This window comes from Penicillium canariense (genome assembly GCF_028826845.1).
Source record: "Penicillium canariense strain IBT 26290 chromosome Unknown utg000006l_segment0_segment0, whole genome shotgun sequence".
In the NCBI taxonomy this organism is placed as follows: Eukaryota; Fungi; Ascomycota; class Eurotiomycetes; order Eurotiales; family Aspergillaceae; genus Penicillium; species Penicillium canariense.
This window is the reverse complement of record NW_026622733.1, coordinates 1,388,207-1,404,268: the sequence shown is the minus strand read 5'-3', so window position 1 is coordinate 1,404,268 and position 16,062 is coordinate 1,388,207. Positions and strand designations below refer to the sequence as shown.

The following is a 16,062-nucleotide window of genomic DNA, read 5'->3' as shown; positions in this document are numbered from 1 at the left end:
TGGTTGCATAAACAACAGGACAAGACTAAAGGTTGGAGCGATTGCCCATATTGAGCTTCACTGGATCTTTCAATTAGAGACCCTGAGGCCGAATCAAACAATTATTCCGTAATAGATGGAAAATTGGAGTGGCAATTTGTTCCGCTCCTGTAGCTGGTTTGAAACACCCTCCTCCTCCCTGTCCCCAGGGAAATGGCAAACCTGCGGTGAATTTCGTTAGCTAGGACGCTATAGACTCCAGCTATGCTACAGCCATCCAGCCCCTTAAGTAGCGGATTATATCTGAGATAAAAAATCTGGCTTTAAAGAGTTGTTAGTATGGAAAGAAGAGGATACTGATAAGCAGAGTTAAGGAGTGGAGATCGTTACTTTACTTTTGGTCCTATTTAGGATATATCCAGGTTCATGCTTGTACCTAGATCCATTATCGCCTTAGCTTGCCGACCTTGGTCATAACTGAACATAACTCGCATATAGTGTACTGTACGCTCAACCGTGTATACGTTGATGATACGGCACGTCACGTCCTTTGACAGTATCCGCCAAGGTCAATTCATCATAGAAACCGCTAAGGAGATCCGCAAGTGAAAATAAATGTACATCAATGAGGCACTACATATTGCCAGTGTTTCTGTTCACCCATGCTTATAGGCGCTCAGCGTCACCACGGAGTCTAATACCTTTCCCAACTTTCCGGGGTATCAGCATCTGTGAACTTCTTCATTCTATCCACAACCCCATCATTGTTCATTTTCCAATTCCCCATTTTGACACGCTGTGCTCAATTTTGTCAAGACTTTGTGGATTCACGAACTGTGCGAGTCCCAGGGCAAAATACCACTGAAATTATATACTCGATAGAATTTATCAAACGTATCATTGCATCTGCTCAATAGGACTCCATTGCCGCTTCACGCATATCCACGATCCCCGAATTCAAATGGGAGCAATAGCCGACTTTTATTTCCCGAATCTGTAAGCATACACCTATGAACGGTATCGAGGTATAGGCCAACAGGATTATCTTCCGTATTCCCATCTGGAACCCATGGTCGAGACCAAGCAGACATATTCTTCGCGTGAATGACTGGTCGATCATCGTGCTTGAATACGGAAGCTCGAGTCCATCCATCTCCAAATAAGCCTGTAGAATATGCTGCATTGGCCTCCAGGGCCAGCTCTCCTTAAGATCAAAAATAACATACTGCCAATCGAGGAAAGGCTGCTAGCTCGGTCTGGTGATCGAACCTAACAAGTTAACTGGTATCAATACGCAATCGCCCTGGTGATAATGTAACAGAAACAGCTCAGCTAACACAATATTTCATTTTGGAGCTTCTTGCCGCGTCAGCTCCTATTCGCGGCTATTTTAGGGCGTTTTCCTGGGCGCTTCATGGGGGAAAGGAATGGAAGTGGTTCTTCATGCCCACGTAAGTAGAATACGTGAATATCACGGTCACACTCACGGGGTTTATTTACTCCTTTCTACGGAGCATGTCTCGATATCGCTATCTCACTTGCGATGTGGGTGCTGGGCATGCGAGAAACACCGGTTGATTAGCATGGAAAGGTCGATTATGTGGGATCCGCTCTGAGAACATCCTCGTGTATTCCTTTCAACTTTATCTGAATGTAAGATTTCTCACTCTATTGAGCCCATTTAACTTCCCTATAGCCAAGCTCTCGATGATAGTCGGCACACTCCCTATGAGATCGCGCTTTTGATTTGATCCATGATTCTCTTCGGGGATTCACTCAATGGGGGAAAGGGGGAAACGGTATACCTGCCATCCCACCTCGCCCCTGGAGATATTCAAGGTACCCCCGGCTTCCTTGTTGTGCTTTCTGTGGTCCTTTGTAAACTACATTGCCATAGAATCCTTCATATGGTGCCAAGTTCTCTGGTTGCAAGAGGTCTAGATCTAGACTCCTCTTCATGTCACAGTTAGCTAGACGCCTTTCGTGATTTTTACTTCGGCGGCCGCGCGTCTGGTAGCATGGCTGGTTCCTCGCTTGGCGGCACGATAGATTACTGCCATTGAGACTTAATACAACCGTGGTCTCCAGTACATTGATGGCGACAGTGTCGATTCACCAAAGCTTCTAGGCTCAGATCTTCTCATCGGTGGTGCTAGTCGCCTTGTATCCGGTATTGCTGGGTCCATCCTTGTACTATCAGCTTGTACGGAGACAGCCTAGAATTAGCATTTGCTTCCACTGTGGAGGTTAATTGGTCAGCGCTCTACTTTGGTGTGGCTATCAGTGTGGTGGTCTCATCTTGGATGTGGGATTCATCCTACTGGTCAAGGATAACCGTGAGGTGTGGGATGAGGAAGATTCTAGGCAAATGGAAAAGATTGAGTTGGCCCAATACGCGGCGGCAAGCGATTCTAATCCTGACGCAGTGGCCAAAAGGCTGTAAGGGGATTCGCAGTTGTGCTCTCCGCGGACTTGATGATCAGAGGGAGTTGGTGAATAGATTGTGCCGGTTGTTTTTGACGTAAAATGCGTGGATATTATCGACGGATATGTCAAAGAATTGTCAGAAGAGCGAGTCGAACGTGCCTTCCGTTCGAGTCAGGAATCGTCTTGGGGTGTAATCATGTGAGTCATCATCATGACTCATGATGAATCGCTGCCTAGATGGATGAGGAGGCTTCAAAGCACCCTCTGTGGTGTACTCTCTTTGGCCGAACTTCAATAAAGTCCGCACCTTGATGCCTACAGCATGTCGGTTTGTTCACCTCGTCTCCGGGTGGTATACTCGGAGAAGCACAGACCACCTCACCGACCAATTTTGTTGTGCGCAGGCGGTGAAGGAGCCGAGCGGAGAACGCCAAGATTTCCTCACCCCCAAATTTTTCGTAGCGGCTACTTCGACTCGCCTTCCTTTGAGCATCTGGGCTTTTCCACGGGACTATGGATGACATCGAGGTTAGTGAGACGGCGCATTCTATCTGTCCATCCCGCTAATTCAATATAGGAACGGCTGCGCAGCCATGCGCAGGCATTCGACGGTTTACTGTCCTTGATCCCCGCCAAATATTATTACGGCGACGACAATACCAGTGTATGTGCGCTCTCTGATCTTCTCAGATCGGCCCTTCTGCCTATTTCTGCTGCTCTGCTTCCTTCGTCCACTTCGTTTTGAGGATTCCCTATCTAACGACCGTCTGCACCTGCAGGATCAATGGAAACGGAAAAAACAGACTAAAGAGCAAGCCCGTGAGGCGAAACGTGCAAAGTTGGACCCCGAATCTGCCAAGACTGCCAAAGACGTGATGGATGAGAATGCTCGCAAGCGCAAGCGGGAGGATGGTTCCCTCGAGTCCGATGAATCGGATGATGAAGAACTTGGCTCCGAGTTGCCCGGAGAGGGTCTCGCCCGGGGAGACAAGGCCAAGAAACAGAAGCAGACAGAAAAATCCGACTCTGCGTCTACAGCAAAGTCAGAGGAAGCCGAGGCTCGGAAGAAGCTGAAGGAAGAGAAAAAGCTCCAGAAAAAGGCTGCGCAAAAAGAGAAGAAAAAGGCGAAGGAGAGTGTCAAGAAGGAAAAAGTGCAGCAGAGTCAGGAGCAACCCACCGAAACTTCAGAGAAGCCAACTCCGAAGAGCAACGGTGTTGCCGATGAGCCTGCGGCATCCGACAACGAGGATGGCAGTGGCCCCGAGGACGGCGTCGCCGAGGAAGGATTCTCAGTCGAATTCCATGAAGAGCCCGAAGAACCCTCTTCCGCCTCATCCACCGGCAACTCCCCCGATGTCTCGAATCCTCAATCAGGCAGCTCCTCCATCTCCTCCATCGTCCCCCCATCTACCTCCACCGATGCCAAATCCTCCGAGCCGAAAACCCTGAAGGCCACACCAGAAGAACTGAAGCAGCGCTTACAAAAGCGTCTCGACGAACTTCGGGCAAAGAGAAATGCCGATGGCTTCAACGGCAAGCCTGCACGCAACCGTCAAGAGCTCATCGAAGCCCGGAGACAAAAGGCTGAGCAACGGAAGGCACACAAGAAGGAACTGCGCCAAAAGGCCAAGGATGAAGAGCAGCGTGAGAAGGATGAGGCCATGGCCCGCCGGTTCTCGCCGGGCGGTTCTGGATCTCTTCTCGCATCTCCTCGCTCCCCAGCCGAGTCCGTCGGGTCCTCCAGCAACAACTTCTCGTTCGGTAACGTCGTCTTCGCGGATGGCCAGGTCACCGATATCTCGCTGTCAACCACCCGCGATAAGCCAAAGGCCCATGGTCCCAAGGATAAGGATGCCGCCGCCCAGCTCAAGGTCGCAGAAGCCAAGAAGGCCCGCCTCGCCGAAATGGCCCCTGAAAAGCGCGCCGAGATCGAAGAGAAGGATGCTTGGTTGAACGCCAAGAAGCGTGCCCATGGCGAACGAGTTCGTGACGACACATCCTTGCTGAAGAAGGCCCTCAAGCGCAAGGAGACCGCGAAGAAGAAGTCCGAGCGCGAGTGGAAGGACCGCATTGAAACCGTCTCTCGCACGACCGCCCAGCGTCAAACCAAGCGTGAAGAGAACCTGCGTAAGCGCCGTGATGAGAAGGGCACCAAGGGCAAGGGCAGCAAGAAGCCTGCCAGTGGTGGCAAGAAGAAGTCCCGCCCTGGCTTCGAGGGCAGCTTCAAGGCCAAGGTTGGTGGTAAGAAGAAATGATCTCCGCCATCCGGCCTTGTTCTCGGGGCTGCAGTTACCTCGACCATGGCCTTTTTCCTTTCCGCTTTCGTTCCAAGCTTCTTACGTCCCTCGGGAACCTGTTTTGAAGCTGAGAAACACCCACAACTTAAAAAGAAAAGTGTTTTAAGACATCGATCTGGGAAATATCCATCCGGGAATTCTGGTGTTTGGTGTTCACGCTGTGTTTCAGCGGCATGAGTCGTCCGTTATGTCTTGTATGTACGTCAGCATGGGTAGCGATCCATCTTTTATTTGTGAATACAAATATCATTTTGTTCAAAGCCTTTCCAATTTTTTCAGGCTTCTGCTCACCGTCCCGTCTCTGCCATAATTTTGCGAGTGCCCAACCCTGCAGAGTTATAGCTGCCGCCTCATGCCAAGCCCAGTGCCGCATATATACCTAAAAAAGCGGCAAGCGACCACCATAGGGGAAATCTCGAAGTCGACATTCATAATACCATGAAATCATGTCACAAATTTATATTGTTGGTGTAATTTGAGCTTTGAAGAAATAAAGAGACCTGCTATTCCAGAACAAAGGAAATAAGAAAAGGAAAAAAGGACAAAGGAGCTGGGTTTCCGAACGAAGCGAAAAACTTCCTTTGGGGATCGACTAGTACAACAGAGTGGTAACACAGGGTCGAGGGCGAGTTATGTACAGGATGTGTTGGGTAGGAGGGCAAATATAAAGCCCTTTTCTGGGGGTTCAATGCAAGCCAATTGGCGCATTTTGAAGGGGCCCGCGTCTCCTTCACGGGTCCCAAATCATCATTCGCATATCCGAGGTGTCGAGTGCCGCAATAGACACCGGCGAAAAGGCGATTCGATTATCGGTAAGGGGCATCGGCGCGAGCAGCGGCCGCAATCTCGGGCTCCCACTTGTCGCCGTTGGCGAGGAGCTTCTCCTTGTTGTACAGGAGCTCCTCACGGGTCTCAGTGGCGTACTCGGCATTGGAAGCTAACACACAATCCAGTTAGATAATGCTTTGTAGCTTTTCCAGTGGGTTCCCAAGACTTACTCTCCACAATGGCGTCCACGGGGCAGCTCTCTTGGCAGTAGCCACAGTAGATGCACTTGGTCATGTCGATATCGTAACGGGTCGTCCGGCGGCTTCCGTCCTCACGCTCTTCCGCCTCGATGGTAATGGCCTGGGCCGGGCAGATGGCCTCGCAGAGCTTGCAAGCAATGCAGCGCTCCTCACCAGTAGGGTAGCGACGCAGAGCGTGCTCACCGCGGAAACGGGGGGAGATGGGGCCCTTCTCGAAGGGATAGAAGATGGTGTAACTAAGGTACAAAAAGATTTCGTGTTAGTCCGTCTAAGCTTAATTGACCCTGTCGAGCATGCGATGTGTCTTATGGCAGTACTTGGAAGAGAGACTTACGGTGGGCGGAAAAACTGCTCCAGCACCACGTACATGCCACGAAAGATCTCTGCCATGAGGAAGTACTTGCTGGCCTTGTCGAGGGAAGACTCGGAGCCCTGATCCCAGCGCTTAGGCGGGGGCAGACGGAAGCCGGGCTGAGGGGGGGCCCGCTGGGGTTGCTGCGCGGGACACCGAGGAGGAGAAGTTTGCGGTCGAACCCATAGGCAGGAAGGGGGTCCGGCGGTAGGCGACCAGCCTGGCGACCGAGCGGGAGGTGGCCATGATGGATCGGGGAGGGGGCGAGGGGATTGAGATGAAGGAGAGTGGGGTGGGAGGAGGGAAGCAAAGCTGGAGGCAGGGGAAGAAGTACTGGCTGGTGAGGTTGAGGGGTGTTTGCAGGTTTCGAGCTTAGGTCATTCCTTTCTGCCGGGCGCTGATTGGCCGGTGGCAGGATTTTGCGAAGGAGCATCACTTCCGACCATCTTCTTCCCTCTCTTCCCGTCACCTCGTCCCCCATCCAACCCTTTCGTTGCTCCCCACTTTCCACTTCGATCTCTCTTTGCTCGATCCGAAGCCTTTGCGCTCGCTCGATCTCTCCATTCACCATGTTCCGCTCCGCGATTGTCCGCTCCTTGAGGGCGTCCGTCCCCCGTGCCGCTGTCAAGACCCCGGCTGCCTTCCAGATCCGCAGCTCCCCCATCGCTGCTCGTGCCTCTCAATTCACTCCCTGCTTCGTCTCCCAGACCGTCAGACTCTACTCCGCTCCTGCCGGTCTGGCCAAGAACGAGGTTGAGGGCCGGATAGTCAACCTGCTGAAGAACTTCGACAAGGTGCGTCAGAATGCTATTTTTGTGGACTCGTGATAGGCACTGGCATCGCGAAGCCAAGAGTCCAGAGGCCTCAAGGTACTAATACTATCGCGCTCCTTAGGTTTCCGACGCCAGCAAGGTCAGTTTTGATGACGCGATATACCTATCGGTTGCCCTCGGCATAGCTACGAGATACGATCGGGACTTCGGAACGAGACACTAACTGATACCGCGGCGACGATTAGATTAACGGCGTCTCCCACTTCGCCAACGACCTTGGTCTCGACAGCCTGGACACCGTTGAGGTGGTGATGGCCATTGAGGAGGTACGCGATCCATTTCTTTCCCTCGGAAAAGATTGCCACCATGCAGGTTGCTAAATATCACGCCAACAGGAGTTTAGCATTGAGATCCCCGACAAGGAGGCCGACCAGATCCACAGCGGTAAGTCCAGATCGTGGTGGCCAGTGCCAAAATAACAGCGCGCGAGTGAGGCTAACCTGTGATTGTGCGAATAGTTGAGAAGGCTGTCGAGTACATCCTGGCTCAGCCCGATGGTATGCTTATTACTTCCTGTCCGTTGTCACGGTTTACTTATACTGATTTAAATATAGCTCACTAAATACCTAATTGAAAATCCCGGGGACCGGTTGTTCGGGAGGTCGGATAGAAAAAGAATCGGGATGGTGGCGTCAGTCAGGAAGTTCGCTCCAAGGGGCGTATCTTCATGGCTTTAGGCGGTGCTCTGTATGCTGAAATACATGGCAGTGATTTTTCTCATTCTTCTATATCGTGTATATCATCTTGAATGCAGTTTTGAAGCAGTATCGGATTGCGGGCCGCCGCTCCTCTCCTCTCCTCTCCATACCTCTTTTCTCTGGATTCTCCAAGGAATCTATGGATCTATATATCTAACACAACTGATGTCCTTTGCGATTGTGCTCATTGCGAAAGGAACAAGCTAGACCGGAGACCAGATTGAACCCAAGTGAGATGTCGCAGATGATGCTCCAACAGGACAAGAAAAAAATCAACAATTTATTGTAGATTGGAGGCGGGAGTATGCAGCCTGATACAACATGCAGAACTACCAAGAGAATAAAAATCAAAGCAAACCCACGCATGGGTTCGTTGCAGATAAGATCATGGAGTATAGAACTATGGCGAATGGTGTTCGTTGTTTGTCGGGCGCAGTCTGCTAACGGCGAGAGGAGCCACCTCGCCTGCTCGAACGAAATTCAACCCCCAACCTATCCTTCCTGGAGCACGCTTCGTCTCATTTCCTGAATTCTTAGTTCAAGGTCTTTTCCAGGGCACTGGCTGATCGGATCTCTCGACTATCTCTCCTTGATCGCCTGTCAACCCACTCGGTCCCTGGTTTCCCCTGACGCCGGGCGGTCCCACTTCAGAAAGCGGCAGTGGCAGACTTTCGGTCTACGCGGTAACCTCTAACATCTCTCTTCAACACGGACAATACATGCCCCCAGCGACTGGCACGCAGATCGGCTTCCTGTGATCGAAACAGAGATCTCCCCGCGGTCTCCTCACTCCCACTCCGGCTCTCTACGTCCTCTCTCCCCCCCCCCCACCGCCCCCAAACCGTATCCCCATGTCCTCCGGGGGCTTGACTCGCCGACGAGGCGGCGGTCGAGCCGCTGGCGCAGACGAGCAAGATGACAGCCGCGTTTCATCGCCTATTTCGAGGAATGGTTCCGCGATGGACACCCGTGGTCCGGAAACTTCGTTCACCAGCGCAGAGAATGGTCACAAGATCGCATTCGACCCCCGCGACCTCAGCGAAACCGAAGAGCGGAGCAAGCAACCGAAGCTGACGCTGATGGAAGAGGTGCTATTGCTGGGACTGAAGGATAAACAGGTGAGACTTGGAGAAAGGGAAAGGGATAGAGGCGCGGTTGCTAGCCGATTGGGGACTCGAAATGCTGACTGGCGACTGCTTTGCGATAGGGCTACTTGTCCTTCTGGAATGAGAACATTTCCTATGCCCTGCGAGGGTGTATCGTCATTGAGCTTGCGCTTCGCGGCCGGATAAGCATGCAGAAGGATTCGTCGCGGCGACGCTTTCCCCTGGCCGACCGCATCATCGAGGTTGTCGACGATACATTGACCGGGGAAGTCTTGCTGGACGAGGCGCTGAAGATGATGAAATCGAGCGAGAAGATGAGTGTTAACTCGTGGATTGACTTGATGAGTGGTATGTGTGCCATGGGGTGGCGAAGAGATATTGCAATCTGGAACTGATGCTGACCGGGGTTCTTCTCGACAGGCGAGACCTGGAATCTGATGAAGATCGGATACCAATTGAAACAAGTCCGCGAGCGACTGGCCAAGGGCCTTGTGGATAAGGGTATCCTGCGGACCGAGAAACGAAACTTCCTTCTCTTCGATATGGCGACACACCCTGTGGCTGACGGCGGCGCCAAGGACGACCTCCATCGGCGAGTGCGCAACATCTGCAGCAACCGCACGGTGATTATTCCCCCCAGCCCATGGCTTCCCGAGGACGCGGAGTTCCGGTACCTTCGTACGGTGGCGATGGTGTGTGCTGCCTATGCGGCCAACGTGTTGGAGAACGCTTTGGTTACCATGAGCCACGAGTCTCGCGAAAGAGCTTTCGCACAGGTGGATGAGCTGCTGGCAGAGTACTCGCAATGGCCATTTGCTCGCCGGGCAGGCGGTTCGCAGGCGATCGGAGCCAACCTGGCCCAGTCGATCAATGACGAGATCAACCGAGGCAACAAGGATCGGGAGCTCCAGTTGGAGGTATGTGTTTTTCTTCTCATTATATCCAGCTTCGATGATGTACTAACCACGATATAGATTGTCGCGGCGTGCTTGAGCGTTTTCACCAGACTTGATTCCTTACTCTAAGCGGATGTACCGTGTCGGTTCTAATACACTTCCTTTTTCTTCTTCTTTTTCTCTATATCTCCCCCGCCTCCCCCCCTTCCTCCCACTTCTCCATGGTTTCGCACGTTGTGTCCTGGCTTTTCCGAAGGGACCCGGTTTCTTTTCTGTTCAATCATGTAGTTTCATCATGTGCGTTGGGAATTGGGCAGCAGCATCTTTTTGATATTGAACTGTTGGGTCAAAATTCATTCTTGTACGGGATATTTTATGGACTCTTGATCTACCTGCCTGACCACCAGGGCGTTCTCTTTTGATCCTTCTTCTTGTCGCTCAATTGTCTACTTTATTTGATGGCCCTGAAAGCCCCTCTCCTACCTACGTCTCCGCTCATGGCTCCAGACGGAGCCCGCCTCGATGATGCAGCTGATGTGGTTCTCAAGGTGATCATGGGCACAGATAGGTGCAGGGCGAGTTGACTGGCTCTTTCAATCCAATTATTCTTCGAATGCACCTATGTCTCAAATTTCTTTCCGTCTCCATTGACTTACGTTTTTTGTGGCTTTACTCACCCGCTCGATGTCCCAGCATACCCACCAAGTCACTATCTGGGTTCTTTGCTCTACCTGAAATTTTTGATTTAACTTTATCGATTTTCCTTCTATCGTGTTTATTTTTAATTTACTTTCGCAGGAATTTTCTTGGATTCTCTTCGCGTTTTGCACGGGTTTGGGCTATTGGCGAGATATATTAAAATCGCTACTCTGCCAAAAGCTGATAATTCCATGGCAGATCCCTCCAGTGACTAGCAGTTCAGCTCCAGGCACGTTGGACCATCAATCTCAAATTCAAGCTTTTATACGAAGCAATCTCGCTTACACACACTTTCTTCCTGTTTACAAATGGCCCTTCCTCTCCCTCTCATCGCATCGTACTCAATTGACACGAACAACCATCATCAACCCCCGTCGAGCAGCACCAGCACCCAGAGCATGATCCTTCAACAACGTGTCCGCATGCATGAGGTCGGTAACCTGCTCCGGCCTGCCTCGGACCATATTGCTCTCTACTAGCTCCACAATGCGCTCCAGCGCTGCAGCATCAGGACTTACGGGGACAAACATGGTCTTCAGACCACGCTTCCTTCGGCCGAGGGAGTCCAGTGGATCGGCAATAGCTGCCTCCTGCGCCGGCCAGGGATCAACTGCTGTCAATACAGCGCCCGAGTCCCTCACAACAGCCGGTGAATGGGTCTGTTGAAAGACAACTCCTCCAAAGCAATCCAGGACAACATCGACAGGATCCCACCTGCGGGCTCGGAATATATTTCCGAAGTCGCACTCATTGGCTGCTGGGATATTCGGGAGGACGATGACCTCGTCCACGTCCCAGCCTCCGCGGACGATATCCCCTTCAGTTGGTGTGCAGGTCACGCAGATCCACGGCCGCTCGGGGAACGGGAAGAGCTTTTCTGCGCGAAGAAGCTGCACAGCAATTCGACCAACTTCGCTGCCCCGTGCGTTAGTGATCAATACACGTAGCTGCTGCTGCGATCCCCGTCTCCTCCTCCACAGACCGCTCCCTCTTCGCCAACTACGGCGGCGGGCACCGTAGCCATATTCGTTGCCGGCTCCATTCTCATGTCCATTTCCGCCTCCGCTTGAAACACTGTTGGCATTTTTCATGAGCCAGGCTTGTCCATTTGCAATTCCGGTATTGATTCCGTCCATGCTTTTCCTCAGCCAATTATGTCCGTTGCCGTTACCAGTGCCGTTTTTCTTTTCATAGTCGCTCCCATTCGCGTTTCCGTTGATATGAGCATCGTCACTCTTAGCATTCCCTCCGAAAATGCTTTTCCTGAATAGGCTTTGTCCGTGGCCATCGCCATTGTCGCTTTTACGACCGCTTTTAATGCTGCTCTTGCCGCTCCCAATGCTGCCTTTATGATGGCCATTCCTAATCCCATTCGCTTTCGCGTTCGCACTTTCTTTCCCGTTATCATTGCCATTCACCGATGTACTGGGCTCAATTCCCGCATATCGAAACAGCGCCTGCCACGCCGTCAACCCAGGCAATGCCAACGCCGCGGCCTCCTGGGCACCGATATTACCGGGCTTCGGCGCAAGCTCTCCCTCTGTGGCCACGGCATAATCAGCCGCGCCACCATCGCGGGTATAGCTCGTCACGCCCCAGACAGCATCACCGATCTTGAATTTCGATCCTTCAGGCCGGTCATTGTCTTGCGTCGGGCTGCAGATCACCGTGCCGCAGATACTGTGCAGCGGGATCTGTGGCGTGGTTTTCGGTGGGTTTAGCGCTGCGGACAGACGCATCTCGTCTTGGCAGAATGCCGCAGTCTGCACTTTGAGAAGGTACTCCTGGGGCGATGGCTGGGGCGTTGGGAAGTTCGGGTCCAGGACGAGCTCTGTGCCTGGGTTGCTGAAGCGGCGTGGTTTGGGGCTGGCCGGACCGTTGGGTATCGGTTCCATCATTGACGTGTCCGTTTCCGGTGCGAGGGAGTAGTAGAGGGCTCGCATTGAGCATTTAACAAACGGCTGTGCGTTCATTTTTGTCGAGACACGTTTGCCTGTTGATGAGACGCGCCTGTCTGTGTTCATGCCCGGCGTGGGGATGTCGGCTGCCTGGCTTTCCGAGTAATTTGATGGTGAGACGTCATCTTCTGGTATCACAGAGATCTCATCTCTCGGCGACGGAGGGTTATCGCTTAGGGGTGATACAACATCCATTGTCAGCGTGGTTTAGCTTGAAATTATTTGTTCATGTATCTGCTGATTCATTCTTAATTAAGGCCCCCCCCCTTCTCCTTATCAGAGTATGTAGAGAATGTGACCCTTGTTCTAATGTTGACGTATGACAGACGTTAGGTCGGCGTCGCCACCAGCGGCCTCCAGACTTGTTCGGAGTTTACAAGCGAGAACAATTATGCTCTGCAAATTCTTTCGGCTTACCCAGGAACAGCATCAATTGGAATGGGATTAAGTTCCTAGCTTTTTGAAAACGCGTAGATATTGCCCGAAGTTGTGGGAGGACATGGTGATGGAAACATTATGAATGAAAGAGCACAGAATATGTACATCAGACGAGAGCGATGGTGATGTTTACAAGGCCTGATCCTCCATCCCCAGCTTGTCAACCACATCATACAGCTCCTTCGTGTCTTCAAAGACAGTCCAGACGTGAGCAGGAACATTCTTGAACGCCTCCGCAAACCGCTCGGGCCTATTCTTCTCCTCCATATGCTCCACATCAGTGACCTTCCGGATGAGGATTGCATGGATCCAGTCCGGGTAGCGGCAGTACATCTCCGCATAAGCCTCCGGGTCCTTCTGTGTCGAATCCCCAATGCAAAGCACACGGCGGCGTGGGAACCAGCCCCGGATCTTCTGCATCCGATCGACCTTGTACTCCTGCGTCTTTTCAGTAAAGGACTTGATGAGTCCGTTGATGTCCATCCAGGAGTAATCACGCAGAACGAGCGTTCCCGGGCAGTAGTACGTGTGCAGGAACTGGTGCAGGAATGGGTACAAATTGTAGGGCGAGGCCGAGAGATAGAACCAGGTCGGGTTGAGCTCGCCCTGCACATGCCGATAGAACTCCGGCATGCCGGCGATAGGCACGGGCTCCTCGGCGAAGGTCGTGCGAAGAATGCCCGTCGGCTCGCTCGTCATCGTGCGCTTGATCGTGTCGTCGATGTCCGAGATCACCATCCAGCCCTCAGGCCCGGCAAACCGCGTTTCCATCGTCGCAGCCGGCCCAGCGAAGCCCCGGACCCGCGGGTGGACCACCGTGCCGTCTATCACCCTGGACGCGTCTAGGTCGACTGTCTGGCTAATGATGCCGTTGCGGTCGGAGGGGCCCAGCGGAAGCGTCTGCTTGGCTCCGTCCACGGCCACATCCAGCGTCACCGTTCGCGCGGGAGAAACCCGGTCTAGGAATGGCTGCAAGCGCTGCACCATAATCTCACGGGTCTCCTGGTCGCCGCCGTATTCCCCGTCAATACCGGAGTGGTCGGCGATTGTGGCGATGACCTGGCCGACATCTTCCCGGCCCTCCGTCTCGAAGATGCATGCAACCACCTCTGCCTGCCATGACTGTGATGTGCCTTGCTCCGGTGCGTCCAAGACAGGCTGATAGGCCGTGTTATCCAGCAGCCACACGGTGTTTCTGTGTGGGTCCGCCGCGTGGGCGAGCGGGCTCTTCGAGCCCATCAACGAAGAGAAGAAATCCAGGAACGCAGAGCCACGTCGCTCTGGCACTGCTGGCCGTTGCGCGGGATCTGCGTTCCCAGTTTCACTCTGCTTGGTGCCCGATGCCGAAGGCTCGGCCGGCTGGTCTTGCGCCATGATGATGCGCTTCCAGCCCCGTATCCTCTTGCGCAACGAGCGACCCGTTTTGACGATTTTGGTGGGTGTTTGATGTTAAAATTGTATTGAATTAGTATGGTAGGACGGAAGCAGAAGGAGTTTCAGCCGACCGGTCTTGGAAATTCCCCAGGAGAGGCAGTCCACATTCAGAGAAACGTTCGGAGGGGCTCATCAGGGGAAGCGGCGCTGATCATATACTCCGTAGCGGGTGACGGTCTGCTCTAGTGCCCACGGGCCCCCAGGAGCTATTGCGCCCAGCTTCATTCCTTCCCCGCCTGATCGCTCTCGGGCTCGCAGGAGGCTTTGAGGCTGCGGACGCGGGGCCGGGCCAGACGAGTGCCCTGGTGACTGCCATCATTCGACAGCGTCAGGCGAACGGACGTGGCTTGGCAGGGCTGAACCGGTTACCAGCTGCAGCCGGTGACTTGGGGCGCTGCGCCGGGGGAAATGATTGACACGAACATGAGCAGGAATGACTTCACGCCTAGTAAAAATTCCTAGGTTCCGAGTCGGTGGGCTTGGAAGTATTCGAGTGGTAGGTCTATTTCTCACAGCCACAACCCAGCAAAAATGTACTTGTGGTACGGTACGGCTCAAGCGCGGGTGCGACAACCACGAGGTGGATCTGTACGACAGTCACGCGATTTTGATGTCAACGAGACTGACTTACCTACTTTTATCCTGGAGGTTTGTGCCGTTCAGTCGTTGCTTTTATAAGTGCGATGCCTTTGACCAGGCTGCTCGAGAAAGCACGAACCCCACCAGGCTACCTATTTTACTGTACATCTAGAGACAACATTCCGTCTATCACAACACGATCTATATCCTAAAATCAGCCCACTCGCCGACCATTTTGACGCCAGGGCCCAACTTCCTGAACCTATTTCAGACCAACATTTTTGTTACGAATTTTCGAGGTACTACTTACTATGCATGTAAATGAGAAAAAGGATACATTTGCGAAGAGGGGACTATTACTTCCCGTAGTCGACTGCTCGAGACTGTGCATAGAAATTCAACCTGCACTATTCAAGCCCGTGTGTTGAGGATAACCTCTGGTCAAGATCCGTGTACATTAACATTTCACCTTGATTGCTTGCATAGAGACTCAACCTGAGACAAGAATCGCACGAGGGTCAACATAGGGTTGCGCCTTGCCTTACCCCAATCCTGAGATATACAACACTTACGCCAGTGAATTTGGGATGGGCTACAAGCCATCGCTTCCTCGCACAGTATATCTACCGCGTACCTTTCCTCAGTAAAGGACAGCGCCTCTTCAATAAAACAAATGCAAGTTATATATGGACCTTCATACTTGTGTTGAAACAAACCTCTCCACTTCCGATCCGATTACGTCGATCTTTAGGCATGAACAATTCGCCTTCCATACTCGGGCAACCCTCTCCACGGCCATGGAAATACCTCGGCCCCCACCGAACACGATCCCCCGGAATTCCTAATTGTAACGAAGAAAATCCGTTCATTTACAATTCAGTTGGTCATTCGCTGACACACGAATGGCCAAGACATCGCACAGCCGAAGGTACACGAGGCCAAGGAACGAACACCGACAATCGGGAAAAACATGTAGCCAAAGATCAGCGCAGAGGATCATGCGGTGTCTAGAATGCGATACTATGCATAACAGGGAATTTGGGAATTAATAAAAACAAAGATTGGTTCAGCGGCGATGGACTTTTTGATATTATGTTGGCTGAATGACACCTCATGGAGGAGGAGATGGAACTTCGCCAGAATAGGAACAAATCTCAATGTGTTTTCTGAGGGTTCTGGGGATACGCGGAGCACCCTACCGTTCCATTGGCCACGGGTCTTGCGTTAATGTTGGTTCGACCGGAGACAGACAGAGCCAGCCTTTGAGATCTTGGCCAAGGGGAGATGCGAAATGCGGTTGATAGATCCACGCGAACCCACTCACAGCCAGGAGAGCGG

At 52.5% G+C, this 16,062-nt stretch overlaps 6 protein-coding genes across 6 annotated transcripts; 3 read left to right on the top strand and 3 right to left on the bottom strand.

The window, feature by feature from the left end:
• Positions 1–2,919: 2,919 nt before the first annotated feature.
• On the top strand, positions 2,920–4,661 carry N7482_008484 (putative 60S ribosome biogenesis protein Rrp14; the record flags this gene model as incomplete). The annotated part of the gene is made up of 3 exons (XM_056690608.1): positions 2,920–2,934; positions 2,984–3,070; positions 3,186–4,661. The coding sequence occupies 3 exons, from the start codon at positions 2,920–2,922 to the stop codon at positions 4,659–4,661; spliced, it is 1,578 nt and encodes a 525-aa protein (XP_056540373.1).
• An 848-nt stretch (positions 4,662–5,509) lies between these two features.
• Positions 5,510–6,329, bottom strand: N7482_008483 (NuoI/complex I 23 kDa subunit family protein; the record flags this gene model as incomplete). Its single annotated transcript, XM_056690607.1, is given in 4 exon segments — positions 5,510–5,626; positions 5,646–5,967; positions 6,066–6,226; positions 6,240–6,329. The coding sequence occupies 4 exon segments, from the start codon at positions 6,327–6,329 to the stop codon at positions 5,510–5,512; spliced, it is 690 nt and encodes a 229-aa protein (XP_056540372.1).
• A 323-nt stretch (positions 6,330–6,652) lies between these two features.
• Positions 6,653–7,478, top strand: acpA (acyl carrier protein; the record flags this gene model as incomplete). The annotated part of the gene is made up of 6 exons (XM_056690606.1): positions 6,653–6,877; positions 6,978–6,995; positions 7,102–7,182; positions 7,252–7,300; positions 7,375–7,413; positions 7,471–7,478. The coding sequence occupies 6 exons, from the start codon at positions 6,653–6,655 to the stop codon at positions 7,476–7,478; spliced, it is 420 nt and encodes a 139-aa protein (XP_056540371.1).
• Positions 7,479–8,465: 987 nt separating this feature from the next.
• N7482_008481 (GOLPH3/VPS74 family protein) lies at positions 8,466–9,745 on the top strand (the record flags this gene model as incomplete). Its single annotated transcript, XM_056690605.1, has 4 exons — positions 8,466–8,732; positions 8,822–9,068; positions 9,141–9,637; positions 9,695–9,745. The coding sequence occupies 4 exons, from the start codon at positions 8,466–8,468 to the stop codon at positions 9,743–9,745; spliced, it is 1,062 nt and encodes a 353-aa protein (XP_056540370.1).
• A 911-nt stretch (positions 9,746–10,656) lies between these two features.
• Positions 10,657–12,468, bottom strand: N7482_008480 (uncharacterized protein; the record flags this gene model as incomplete). The annotated part of the gene is made up of 1 exon (XM_056690604.1): positions 10,657–12,468. The coding sequence occupies one exon, from the start codon at positions 12,466–12,468 to the stop codon at positions 10,657–10,659; it is 1,812 nt and encodes a 603-aa protein (XP_056540369.1).
• A 372-nt stretch (positions 12,469–12,840) lies between these two features.
• On the bottom strand, positions 12,841–14,085 carry N7482_008479 (phosphatidate phosphatase App1 family protein; the record flags this gene model as incomplete). The annotated part of the gene is made up of 1 exon (XM_056690603.1): positions 12,841–14,085. One exon carries the CDS (start codon positions 14,083–14,085, stop codon positions 12,841–12,843), a length of 1,245 nt encoding a protein of 414 aa, XP_056540368.1.
• Between the last annotated feature and the right edge of the window lie 1,977 nt (positions 14,086–16,062).